The sequence below is a fragment of the Mustela nigripes genome, chromosome 7 (assembly GCF_022355385.1).
Source record: "Mustela nigripes isolate SB6536 chromosome 7, MUSNIG.SB6536, whole genome shotgun sequence".
NCBI lineage: Eukaryota > Metazoa > Chordata > Mammalia > Carnivora > Mustelidae > Mustela > Mustela nigripes.
The window spans coordinates 106,509,241-106,523,124 of record NC_081563.1 but is presented as its reverse complement, the minus strand read 5'-3'; the positions used below and the strand labels follow the sequence as shown (position 1 = coordinate 106,523,124).

Below are 13,884 nucleotides of genomic sequence, written 5' to 3'. Positions count from 1 at the left end.
AGAACATAAGTCAGCTCACTCCCCAGTTTAAGACTTTTTCATGGCTTCCATCTCTCTGAGAAATAAAAGTTTGCAAGGTCCGACATGATCTGACTGCACTTTGCTGTATCTCCTCTTCATTTCCTCATTGACCTACTCTCTGCTCCAGCCATCCTGGCTTCCTTGCTGGGACCCAACCAGCCAATGTCACCCTAGACTGTTATATGGATCTCTGCCCAGAATGTTTATCTCTCAAGAGTCTGCTTGGACACCTCCCTCCTATGGCTCAAGTCTTTGCTCAAAGCTTTCTTTTCAAAGAGGCCTTGTATGACTGCTTTACTTAAATGTGCACTCTTCCCACCACTTCCCCATTCCTGGTATCTCCTCTTCCATTTATTCTGCTCTACTTTCTGTGTTTCAGAGCATTTACCACCTTCTCTCATTAGGTCATTTACTTCTTTCTTAGGTGTGTTGTTTAGTGTTGATCCTTCCCCAGTGGAACACAAGCTGCTTTTACATTGGAGCACAGGGGCTTGGACTGTTTTGCTCACTGATGCTCTTGAGTTCTAGGCACCAAAGAACAATGCCTGGCACATAGTTGGTGCTCAATGCATATTTTTTAACAAACGAGTTATGTAGAGGACTAACAAAACTAACATCATATATTTAAAAAATATCTCTCTTTGAGACAGAAAAGTATAGCCATTCAGCCCAGACTCATTGGGCTACATTGTTCAGTTGCTGTCAGGGATTCAATACAATCTCTTTTCAAGTTTCTTAGCAGTAGTGTGATTTTGTAAAGAATTTTTCTAAACTACTAATTGCAACCATATTTAACATCTAATTTCTACAGAGGGCAGGCAAGAACCAAGGACAATTCCATTGCCAATCCCAATGCAGAAGCATTGGAATAGATAAAGGAGATGGAGATTTTTAAATCTCCGTTCTAGAAGGTATTCCAAGAGAGCTCCCAGACCAAGAGTTTGAAACAGCCAATGGTTAGAAATCAATTTCAATGCCACAAAAATGACAGCCTCCCTTTTTTTCCCACACAGGGGGACGATTCCTCCTCATTCTTGTCGGAAACTTGCCATGAGGATCCCTCTGTTTCCCCCAACTTTACTCCCCCCAACCCTCAAGCTCTCAAGTGGTGACCACCGTCCTTCCGGCCAGGTAGGACTGGATGGGAGGGGTCGCTTTTGAGAGAGGGGCGGCATGTGGCCATCAGGTTTACAGGCATCATGGACTTGCTCCTTTGTTTTTCCCACTGCCCTGGACCCCTACCCCCCACCGGCCTTTCTCTACATTCCCATCCTTTTCCTGCCTAGCTATACCCATGATGCACCTGATTCATTTTTACCTGTATTCCCCTGGTGTTTATTTTTTCATCATTGTTCTCTCTCTTCTTGACATCAATTCCATTCTCCACTATTGTCTTCTTCCTCTCTTCATTTTATTTCTCTAGTTGCAAAACTGGCTTCCTTTTAGAACTCGATCTTTCTCTCTTACACTCATGCTGTTATTTCTGCTTTTGAGACATTTTTAAGTTCCTACTTCTTGCAGCCTTGGTTGCCCACAGTCTTACTATCTTAAACACCAGTGGGATTAAATTAACTCTCAAGGAGTATTCCTGAACCACTCCATTCGATTGACTACACCTATCCTTTTAAAAATCCAGCAAAACCCATTGTATTCCCACATGATATTTTGAATTCAGGGGATAGCTTGGGATTTCCTGATTCTCTAAAATCAAAACCCCTTCAAAAGACCTCACTAATAGGGATGCCTGGACCAGGGGCTGCTGGTTGGAGCAAAATGAAGGTCAGATGTTTAGAAAGGATTTCAACTTGCCAGAGGAAATGCATTATCAAACATATTGTATTCCTTTTGCTAATAGGAAAACTGGCCAAAGCCATTCCAGTGCATGTGCATTTCAGGGAAGAAAGAGGTGTTACTGTGATGGTAGAGAAAGCAGAATACATCTATTCTGATGTATTGAAAGCAGAGACCTACAACGAGGCTTATGATGTTTTCATCTTCAACACTCGATCTGTGAAGCAGTACATTTAGAAACACGTCAAAGAATTACCGTCAAAGAATTAGTGAAAACAAATTTACTGGGGAAAAAAAAAAGCTATAATTTCTTTCTTGTTCTCTACATCCATCAGCACATGCAGTGGTAGTTAGCTCAACACTTCCCAACTTCCTTGAGTGTATGAATTATCTGGAGATCCTATGAAAATGCAGATTCTGATTCTGGGGGTCTGGGTGGGACCTAAGATCTGAATTTCTCACCTGATTCCAGGGGATGCCCTTGCTGCCACATTTCCATGGATCCCATTTGAGAAGCAGGGATCTAGTACATTCTTACCCCTCCTGGCTTTAGCATCTGTAAGGAAAAGCTTTAAGCTGCTTTCCTGCTGGTTTATTGTATTTTGAGTTTTGGGCCTCATCAGGAGCCTGACCCTTCGAGACCTTTTTATTTTTTTACTACAGACTGTGACACTAGAGAAAGGAGGAGAATGACATTTGAGAGCAAAGCCCCAGCCTGGCTATGAATCCTATCCTTGCCCCCCCCCCCCCCCACCAGCTGTGATGCTCTTGTTCCTGTGGTGACCTCGTGATAAAACCCATGTGGAAAGGCGGGGGTTGGGAGAGGGTGGACAATATTGATTTCTCCCGGAAGGCATCAGGGAGGGAGACCTTGACTATCAATGTTCAGGATATTTTTTTAAGTCATCGGGTATCAGCATCATTGGATTTTTTGCTTGTTTGTTTTTGATGTTTGCTGTCACTGTTCTGGTGTTTTCGAAAGTTATTGTGAAACATTTAATACCACAGGTAGAATATTGAATTCTCTCCAAGGAGGTAAATGGCAATGGACCTCAGAACCCACGACTTGGGTTTTGTTTTTCAAAACAAATGCAAGGGAGGCCTAAGGACCACATTTTAGTTGCTGGGCTTCATCAGGCTTCTAATGGCTGGTCCTCGACTTGTTTTTCCTTTAGAAGGTCAACTGAGCTTCCTGAGTTACAAAAATATTTGCTTTCAAAAGAGACAGGTATTCCCACAATACCTGGGCATTAAGAAAACCTTTAATCACATCATTAGTTTGGTCCCTTCAGCTTTTCACATATAAAAGACAATATAAATATAAAAATAAACCAATTTCACATGTTCTGGGGGAAAATAGGTTTCATTGTTAATACAGAACAAAAAAATTGCACTGTTTTGTATCTGGAAAAGAACAAAAAGTCCTTCTCCACCAGTATATGAAAGGTACATTTTTGGGTCATGTTTACTATTTCCCCCAAATGTTTCTCGCTTACCTCATACTTGAGGTAATGAATGAATCAAAACTAATAGTAGATAAAGCCATCCCACATTTTCTAGAAATGAGTGTTTTTTTCCCCTCTAAGATTGATACCCAGAGTACTCCTCATGTAAATAGGTGAAATTTCACATTTTTAAATTTGTGAACACAAACCTTCACGATGAAAATTATATTTCTCGATATCTACTAGAGATTAATGAATGGAGCTGTAAAGGTTAGTCATCCTTTTAACCACAGTAACTTCTATTTTTTGGTAAATACAAATCACTAGACAACAAGATTGCAAATAAAAAAGGATGTTTGCTCATTTTGTGTATATATGGACCTTTGCATAAAGATGTGTGTGTGTGTGTGTGTATACATATATATACACACCAATGTCTATAAAAATGCTGGTGATATAGCATTGGAAAATTTTCAATTTATGCAAAGAATTTATTAAGTGCCTTCTTTATTCTGGGCTGTGCCAATATTGATTTCAATAGAGAGCACGAAAGAGCAAAAAACACAGGTCCTACCTGCTTTTAAATAATAAAGAGCAATTCAAGGCCATCAAAGAGCATTAAAAAGGTTTTTCTCCCCTGATGTTTACATAATAACAGAAACAACTAGCATTTATTGAGCACCTAGTATGCTGCCAAGCACCTTCAAAGCATATCACATGTGTTATCCTAGTCGTCTGGACATTGCACAGTAGAGGAAATTAAGGTTCAGAAAAATTAATGAACTTTCCCAAGGTCATTCAAAGAGTATCTGACCTTGAAGACTGCATGTCATGTATTGTGCCCTTCAGCTTTCTCAGTAAATATCTGAAGCTATGATTTTATGATCTAGATGTCAAGGGTATGATATCTCTTGCTCATATTTCATGGACAGGCAAGCAATAAAGGTATACCATCTTTGCCTCAGTATAAACATCTGTAATATAGGGAGATTACCTAGCAGGCTTGCTGTCGAAGGAAGGAGATCCCCCCCGAGTGGCTAGAAGGGAGAGACACATTCACATACACCAAACACTGTTTCTTTCCTGGTGGTATACTCCAGCCTTCATAAGATCACAACCCAATCTGGCTGGGGATTGAGCCCCCAAAATGATCACAACAGCAAGAGGATTTAAATCTCATAGGCAGCATGTTCAAGTTTCTCCGTATCCCTTGTTTCTAAACCAATGTCTTAGAGAAGAAGTTCTCGCAGGACTAGATGTTAGAACACCCCTGCCAACCCAAGGCTCAGCTCTGGGGTTTCACTGTTGGCTGCAGCTCCTAGGCCATGGGTGAGAGGCAGACCACTGTTTTCTGTGCTCATCACATCCAGTGGGCAAGTAATGCCACGCAGAGGGGAGACTGAGACTCGGTGTGACCTGCACATGTGGGTTAAAGGATTTTGAGACACCCTTCTCTGTCCATGGCTCTTGGGGCTCACCGCTTACCGCTCTCCTCTGTAAAGCATGAGGATTGAGGATGGACGCTCTCACCCCCTCCCAACCCTGACTCTCCACCTCCCTCCTTTCTTCTCTGCTCCATCCAGCTTGTGTGTATGAGTGCTGAGTTCAAAACTAACTTGCTTTACTTCCCTGAAGATCTTCTTGCCTCTCTCTACTCTCTGCACGGTTCCCCCTAGAATGCCCTTACTAACTACCACCTCCTTCTCCCTCTTGGAAATTTGTGTCCTGAATGATGTGAGATAGAAGTTAGGGTACACATTGGACTTTGTACCAAGGTTAAGCAGTTGTTTGTATGGCTTTCATTTATTCATTCAAATAATATGTACTCAGCCCTGGTGTTTATCCTTGAAGTGACTAGGAAATCTAAAGGAACATCTTGGAAGAAAAACATCTTTTTTTTTTTTTAGATGGGTTTTAATCCTCTGTCATGTCACAAGATAGGGTTTCTCCTTTTGCTCCAGAGTTTGAGTGAAGGGCACTGCTTTGAGGTAACTCATGAAACATTTAAGTAAGAAACAAAGAAAATTTTCCTAGTGTAGGAACATCTAAATGCCTAGATTCCCAAGGGTTATTGTCAGAGATCTTTAAATATGGCAACAAAAGGGCTGTCTACAAGCAACCTTTTCCTGACCTCCTTTGTGTCCAGAAAGTGTACAATTAATTAAACTCAGAAATTTGCCACTGAAATAATAGGTATGAGATCCAGAGAATTCAAGGTGTTGGAGGACTCATTAAATAGGGTTGCATAAATATCATGCTGAAAGATTTAATGAGTCCATAGAGTCACTTATAGAGCAATGAAGCTGAGATGACCTAGAAAAAAATAAATTAGAATCGATATTGTGCTTCTGAATTAACAACTATAGATTGCTATATTAGCACCTGAGATGAATTCTAAAATTACATCTTAAAGCATCTTCGTGTTCTCATCCCAGGCAAAATGAAAATTGCTTATTTTTAGCATTTTACTTGCCAGTCATCAAAATGCATGTATATAGGCATATTTATTTCTGTGATCTTGAGGAACCATGAAATGCTTTAAGGAGATACAACTACGTAAATAGTGTTCGTTTTTATTCTTCTTTGAATAATTCAGCTAATACTTACTGGATGCCTGCTGTATATCAGGCACCAGGCTAGATGCTGGGACAAGAAAGCAATGCAAAAAAGATGCAAAGCTTGCCCCCCACCTCAGATTGCTTGCAGCCCAGTGCAGCTCTGTCCTAGAGAACTTTCTGCAGGGTTGGAAATGTTCCGTGTCTGAGAGCTCAATGCAACAGCCACCAGCCGCAGGTGGTTAGCAAGTATCTGAAGTGCACTAAAGCAACTGAGGTATTGAATTTTAATTATACTTAAATCGTATTTAAATGTAAGGACAAATAGCTACATGTGGCCAGTGGCTAATATACAGGCAGCACAGAAGGTATGCTGCATCTTAATTTCTAATATGTAATCAACCTTTCTTTAAAGGATGCCAGGGTGTGGCAGGGGGGTAGGGAGCAATGGGTGCCTGGGCGGCTCAGTCAGCTAAGCAGCCAACTCTTCATTTTGACCCAGGTCATGTTCTCTGGGTCCTGGGATGGAGTCTCACAGCCGGCTCTGCACTCAGCGGGGAGTCTGCTCAAGGATTCTCTCTCTCCCTCTCCCCCTTCCCATACACACACACTCTCTCTCTGTCTCTCTCTCTCAGTCTCTCTTTCTCAAATAAATAAAAAAACACTTTAAAAAAGTAAAAGATTCAAAGGATTTGTGTTAGAAATAAACAACGCTACGATTGTCACTATAATAGAGCTGTTTATGGGAGAAGAAGGCCTGACACAACTGGAGGAAAACAAGGAAGGCTTCCCAGAGGCGGTAACCCTTGACCAGTAGGATTAAGTAGAAGTTTATCAAGCAGAGGAGCAGACAGGAAGAAATTCCTTGTGACCTTGTGACAGAACCTGAGGTCTGAGTATCGTGTTAACTGTTATGGAATTGCATTAGTTGCGTGCTGTATTTAGTTAGTTTGGGCAGCCATCTCAAAATATCTCAGACAGGGTGGCCTAAACACCAGAAACTTCTCTTCTCACACTTGTGCAGTGTAAGGTCCAAGCATAAGGTCAAGGTGCCAGCAGGGCTGGTTTCTGTGAGATGTCTCTCCTCGGCTTGCTGACAGTGCCTTCTTACTGTAACCTCCTGTGGCCGTTGACCTGCCCTTGTGCACAGAGCAAGCTCTGGTGTCTCTCCCTCTTATAAAATGCCAGTCCTATCAGATTAGGACTCCATCATTATGACTTCATTTAATTTAATCACATCCCTAAGAACCCCATCTCCAAATAAGTCACATATGTTGGGGTTTCAACATAAGAGTTTTGAAGAGACACCATTAGGTCCACAAAACATGTCATTCATTCAATAAGCAAATAGCTTTTTCTCTGGGTCCTTTCCCCATCCCTGTCCACTAAGGAGATGAGACCTACCTCACACTCAGCTCACACAAATTTATAGAAAAACTGTCATCTATTGATCTAGCATATGATGACTCTAATCACTGCTTTTGATTGACCCATTGATAGATACATAGAGTTCTAGAAAAAACATCTAAATTAAGTGTGCACATCTCAGAACTCAAACATAATTGAATATTGCTCAAGCAAATATTAATATTACTTTTACTTTATTCTCTGAAGACTAGCCAGTGCTAAGTTGGAGTTGCTCAGACTAGCTCACAAGATGTTAATTTTTAAGTTTTTCTGGGATTCTGTGAGCCAGCGGTTAAAAGGAGCCATTATAAAAATGTAAATTGTATACACTTACCATTAAATTATATTAAAAACAAAGATAACAGATACCCAAAACTCAGCTCACAGATATATGCAGGGTTCCCGTAGCCACTTACGACAGCCGTGAACACTGTTACCCATCTGTTACAAACAAAACAAAACTTTCTGTGGAAATGTGATTTATTACCTTTTTTTTTTTTTATTTTTTATAAACATATATTTTTATCCCCAGGGGTACAGGTCTGTGAATCGATTTATTACCTTTTTAAAGCCTGTATTTCTTTGTTTCCTTCACAAGAAAGGGGCAGTGCTGCCTTCCTGACCCACGAACTCTCAGTCTCTGCATATAAAATATTTTGGGGACAACAGAAAAGTCCTCTGAAACATAAATGTAGCATTGACAACGTCTTTCTAACTCATCCAGCCGTGTCTTCTATCTCAAAATTGCCTCAGCTGTAGTGTAATATCCCTCCCACCGCTAATACTACCCTGCAGCTATTACTAAGCTTATACTCAACTTACCTCATTCATTTGAAAGGGGACAATTTTGTTCCTCCTAAAAGTTTTAAGTGACAATAAGTGAAATAGAATAGGAAACCTTTAGGATAAATAGCAGTTTTCGGGTTAAGCTTTATTTTCTGTAGGAAACATTTCTCCCCACTGTTGCTCTTCTTTTTTTTTTCTTTTTTTAAGATTATATTTCTTTATTTGAGGACAAGAGCGAGATTGAGAAAGATAGAGAGAGAAGAGTGAGCATGAGCTGGGGGAGGGGTAGAGGGAGAGGGACAAGCAGACTCCGTGCTCAGCGGGGAGCCTGACACAGGGCTCCATCCCAGGACCCCAAGATCATGACCTGAACCGAAGTCAGACACTTAGCTGACTGAGCCACCCACGCGCCCCTCCACTGTTGCCTTTTTATACCACTTCCAGATAAGTAAGGAGGTGCTCATGTTTTAAAAATGAAATGCCATTCGGCAAAATTCACATCAACTGTAGTTGATTAACACTACGGTTAAGTGTCTAAAATCTGAAGCCCAGGAAGTGAAAGTACCCGTCTAAGGTGACAGAGCAAATAGGGCTCAGGTTCCTGAGCCAGGTAGACCCATCGAATGGACACCACAATGCATCTTGCTTTTTTCATGAAAACCCTGTTCATTTAGGATTTGTTTTATCACCATAACACCCTATGAGGCTCTTATGAGGATGATTATAGAAGAAATTCAAGCAGCAAAGATTAAGTGATTGGAAGTTTTCACCCTTTCCCTGGGTATAACTTACATCCACAAATCTGAGAATCATGACTCTAGAACACATTTGAGCATAGACTGGCTACAATCCTTGGCAAGAGAGGGAAAAGAGAAGGGATCCCAAGACTGAGATCCAGATAACTCCTCATTTTAAGAGTTCGGTAGAGGCAATACAGCCTGAAAGAGACTGAAGAGGTACAACCTGTGAGATAGGAGGGAGATCAAGATTGTCAGAGAAGCCAAGAGGGAAAAATGATGCACAGTGTCTACAGCCACTGAGTGGTACAGAAAGGTGTCTTTTGACTTTAACCAGGACACCTGGGTGCCTTTGGTATTAGTGATGGGTTGGTGGGAACGTGAGAGTGAGGACCAGATAACAGTAGGATAAACAGGAAAGGAGGCATGAGGGACTGTTTATCTAACACTAGTCCAGAAGTCCAGACTTGAAGGGAAAGAGAAATCTGAAATAGTCGTGGGGACATCCACTGGCGAAGTGATTAATCAGTACTTCTAACTTAGGGTCTAGTCTAGTTTATCATGAGATGACTACATAAATCACTTATTTTAGTTTATCATGAGATGACTAAATAGATCACCTATCTTACCATTTGTCAGGGTTGTGTTTTTCTCAGAGGAATCAGAATTCCTCAGTAGAAAAATGAGATCTTAATGAGCGTACGGCATAAACTATCAAGAACTATCAAGAACAATAAAGTGTTGTCCTAGACACTGGTTCAATATTGGGTTGTTTTTCCTTGGTATTTAGTACATTAACAATAATACTGATAGAGCTTGTGTAGTGGTCCCCAGAGCTGATCCACAAGGGCCCGAAGCCTGCAGTGGTGGCTACGCAAAGCCTAGGAAGATGAAGAGACTTGCACATTTACCGTCCCGTAATTACTATTCACTCTGCCTTGTGTAGCAATGAAACTACTTTGCACATAATAAACTGATATATTTTATTTTCTCTGTAAGCATCCTCCTTCCCTCCCTATCCTTCCTGAATCATAGCTCCAGGAAAGGGAAGGAGGGGCTTCCCTGAGGGAAAGGATTCTCGTTAGCAGGGCAGAAATCTTGAAACACAAGAGATTTCAATAGAGGACGGGATTTCTTCACATTCCTTTAGCTTCTTTGAACACAGACCAGCCTAAGGGACTGGAGTCTTACCGTACGCCCAGCGATGACAGGACTCAGGGTGGGCCACCGAGAAGGAAGAAAGTGTGCCCCTTCCGACCCGGAGAACTGTGGGAAGAAGTCGAGTGAGAGAAGAGAACAGGAAGTGAGATTTGTATGTACCTCTGTCACTTTTCCTCTATGGGTCAAAATCTGGAAGGTTCTCATATCATGGGCATCTGAGAGGGAACAGGAAATGTCCTGTGTGCCCTGGTGACAAAATGTGGTGGTATTGAGGGGGCTGGTGGAAGCCTAAGAATAAGACAGAGATGCTCCCTCAGACCAATTGGCTCAGACCAGGGACTCAAGCAGCGACGACCAATCAATCACCCCAGGGGGCCAGCAGCCATTAGTCTGTGAAGAAATCTAGAGTAGCCACTTCACAGCAGAGACCTGTGAGGATATAGAAGGAAGCCTTGTGAGTCTGAGCCTGCTGACTCTTCTTCTCCCACTTTGAAGGCAGTCTGAGTTCTGAAACAGATTTAGCCGCCATTTCGAGGAGCTAGAAATCAGAAGGACATCTTTGAAAAGCTGAACTTAGGGTACCTGGGTGGCTCAATGGGTCAAAGCCTCTGCCTTTGGCTCAGGTCATGATCTCAGGGTCCTGGGATCGAGTCCCGCATCGGGCTCTCTGCTCAGCAGGGAGCCTTCTTCCTCCTCTCCCTCTGCCTGCCTCTCTGCCTACTTGTGATCTTTCTCTGTCAAATAACTAAATAAAATCTTTAAAAAAAAATTTTTAAAAATTTAAAAAAAGGAAGAAAAGCTGAACTTCACCCAAAGAGACTGATTCATGCAAGAAGCTTCTAAAACCTGTTCTATAGGGAGTGGAATATTGAAGGAAACTGTTGTTTTGTTGCTGCTGTTGTTGTTGTTTTTTAAAGATTTTATTTATTTGAGAGAAAGTAAAAGAGAGAGAGAGAGACAGCAAGCGGGCATGAGCAGGGGAAGCAGCAGGCAGAGGCAGACAGAGAAGCAGACTCTCCGCTGAGCAGGGAGCCCCATATAGGACTTGATCCCAGGACCCCAAGATCTTGACCAGACCCAAAGACAGATGCTTAACCGACAGAGCCACGCAGGTGCCCCAAACATTGTCTTTTCTTTAATGGTTGAAAAGGCTTGAACAGCTTTCCTTTATGTCATTAGAAGTGCAGCTCCTAAACCAGGGAAATTGGTTTGGGGATGTGTTTCCGCTGTGACTCAAATGACAGCTGTCTCACGGGGAGACAGCTCAGGAGCTAGTAGACACTGCTGGGCACTCCAAGTCAATTGAAAGGGAATGGGTCTCCTGGGAGTTTGCTAACCTGATTGCAGGTTTCTTGGACGCCGTGTCCCCTCCCGACCCAACACCTGCTGTGGCAGAGAGATGTTTATAATGAGGTGAACAGCAAACAGTTTGATGAGTGAGGGTAGGGTCCCAGGGGAACAAAAGGTACCCTCGCCTAGGCAGAGCCAGCCTTTTCCTATTTTCTCTTATATTCTTCTCTACCAAACTGAACTCTTGTCAAAACCTTTGGCAAGATTTTTAGTCAAAAGCTTTACACTCACATGTTGAGAGGAAGTGTTTGCTATTTCATGGCTGAAAATTATGCTCAATCCTGCTGAGCTAGACTCAGAAATTTGTGTTGTTTTGAAATGGGTATTTCATCTGTAACGGCTCAGAACATCTTTCTAGTAAGATCGGCTCTAAAATAAAACTTTCATAACAGACAAATTAATTAGAATCCCTCTTGACAGCCCCTTTTCTGGTGATATTTCAATAGATTTAGCCTAGAGATGTATTCCTAAGTGAATGTATGCCTCTGCAAGGGCACGGAAGAAAGAAAATTTTCCCTGTAACCTGCGTGTCTTCTCTCCATCCTGATGTGACTGCCAGAGCTGGGCTCAGTTGGGGGGTTAGAAATTGTTGTTTCCTTTTCTTTAAACCTTGTGCCTAAACACATTGTTCAGAGTTTCGGTCGGAGTGTTACCATAATCATTTATATTTCTATAATCCCTCTGTATGTAAGTCCTTCCTGCAAACAAGAATGTGAAAGCAGCTATTATGTGAGACTCTACAAAGATCCCAAGATGACAAGGGAAGATACCCAAGGGACCGTCCGCGGCATCGCACTTGGCATCGTTTTCAGCAGGATTCTGGCCTCTAGGAATACTCTGTCTAAAGATCAAAGCTAATTTAATTGGATAACCTAGAGACTGCAGATTGAGAAGGACTTTATCGCCTAGATTCCTAATCTTGGAATTACAGTGCTCACTCGCTTATCAAAGTAGAATAGACAATAGGTGTTCTTTTGAAAATTGCTTATCTCTTTAGGGGGCGCCTGGTGGCTCAGTAGGTTAAGCATCTGACTCTTGATTTTGGCTCAGATCATGATCTCAGGGTTGTGAGACCGAGCCCCCCCGTTGGGCTCCAGGCTGGCATGGAACTTTCTTAGGATTTTCCCTCTCCTGCCACCCTACTGACGCCTTAAAAAAAAAAAAAACCAATTCAAATCAAATCTTTAATCTCTTGAAATTGGAGGGCGATGTATTTGAAAGTAGCACTCCATCCCCATCTATACATGATACATACATACTGGCATGCATATATAAATATATATATTATATGTATAATATATAATACATAAATATTTTATGTATATATAAAATGTTTAAATATAGAAATATATATTTATATATAAAACATAAATAAATATAATATATAAATATTAAATATGTAGACGTATTAAAAGTCAGATTTACTCTTTGTTTTGGTACATATCTCTAATCTAAAGAAGCCTCTGTTGATACACAATAAATTATCGCCAGTAAAATCATATTATGATCCAATACTGGGAGGGGATGAGCACCCCTAAGTAACAGCCTCTCGTCCTCTTTGAATTTTGCACCCTGTGCATTTCCTATCAAATCTTAATCCATTAATTGTTTTCAGAGCACATGCAGATATTATTACGCACATCCTTCTACCGTGTCAGCAGCAAAGACTCCAAAGCAAGCACAGCTCATTGTGTCTTGCCACACAGCTATCTCTACACTAGCTATCCAGGTAAAATGTTCATTATTTTAGAAACGCAGTCCCCTTTGATTTCAGGTCACAGGCTTCCCTTGTCTGTTGTGCGAATGTCCTATAAATGTTATTTCTGCTCTACCACATTGTTTGTTCCACTCTACTTTCCTCTGTGTTCCTGACTTGATTCCTTTTCAGCTGCTATTAGTTTATACACCATTAAGGGGCTGGGGGAGCATATTAATTGAAAAATGGATTACATAACCCTGAGGGCTTCCCTTTCATTACCTCCAGTGTCCAGGAATGACATTTCCCCAGATTTATCCTTTCTGACTTAACAGAGGATTTTTCCACTGGATTTCTGACAACATCTTGTGTTCACACTCCAGTGCCATGCGCTGCTCTTTTCATTCTTCTCATTATTCACACAAAAATGTGTTGACGAGCCATGGACACCATCTGAAGTGGGGGGGGAAAGGTACTGCTAACCCTGAGAAACCCAAGGTGGAGAATTCTAGAAAATTACATAGGCAATAAGAAACACAAAGGGTTTTGAAATAAGCTGGACTGACACCTTCATTTAACAGATGTGAAAATACAGATGGTGGTAGGACCAGACCAGAAATCTAGTCTTCAGCTTTATTATTTTGTTCCCCCAACCTCACTCCCAGCTACCCTGTTCCCCCAGCCATATTCCATCTCAGTGAATTACAGTGCAACACACAAAAAAGAAATAAGACCTATATGGGCTTGAAGATGAAAAATTATCTGCTGATTACAAGACAATTAAAAACTTACATAGTAAAAAAAAAAAAAAAAAAGGACTTCATTATGCACTGAATGCAATTTAAATTTTAAAAGTCAACAAATTTTCCTCTATAGCAGCAATACCATTTCTCTCCCTCTCTCTCATATATAGATAACATATATACATATAATTA

General features: G+C 41.3%; 1 protein-coding gene across 3 annotated transcripts in view; it reads left to right on the top strand.

Annotated features, from left to right (window-relative positions):
• The window catches only part of PLCB1 (phospholipase C beta 1), a 679,879-nt gene that overhangs the window by 604,720 nt on the left and 61,275 nt on the right, over positions 1-13,884 (top strand). The window contains exon 32 of one of the 3 annotated variants that reach the window (XM_059406555.1): positions 1,035-1,152. The exons of the other annotated variants lie outside the window; for them this stretch is intronic. Coding sequence (XP_059262538.1) covers positions 1,035-1,133 — 99 coding nt within the window. The 3' untranslated portion in view covers positions 1,134-1,152. The remainder of the gene's footprint in view (positions 1-1,034; positions 1,153-13,884) is intronic. 3 annotated transcript variants of the gene reach the window in all.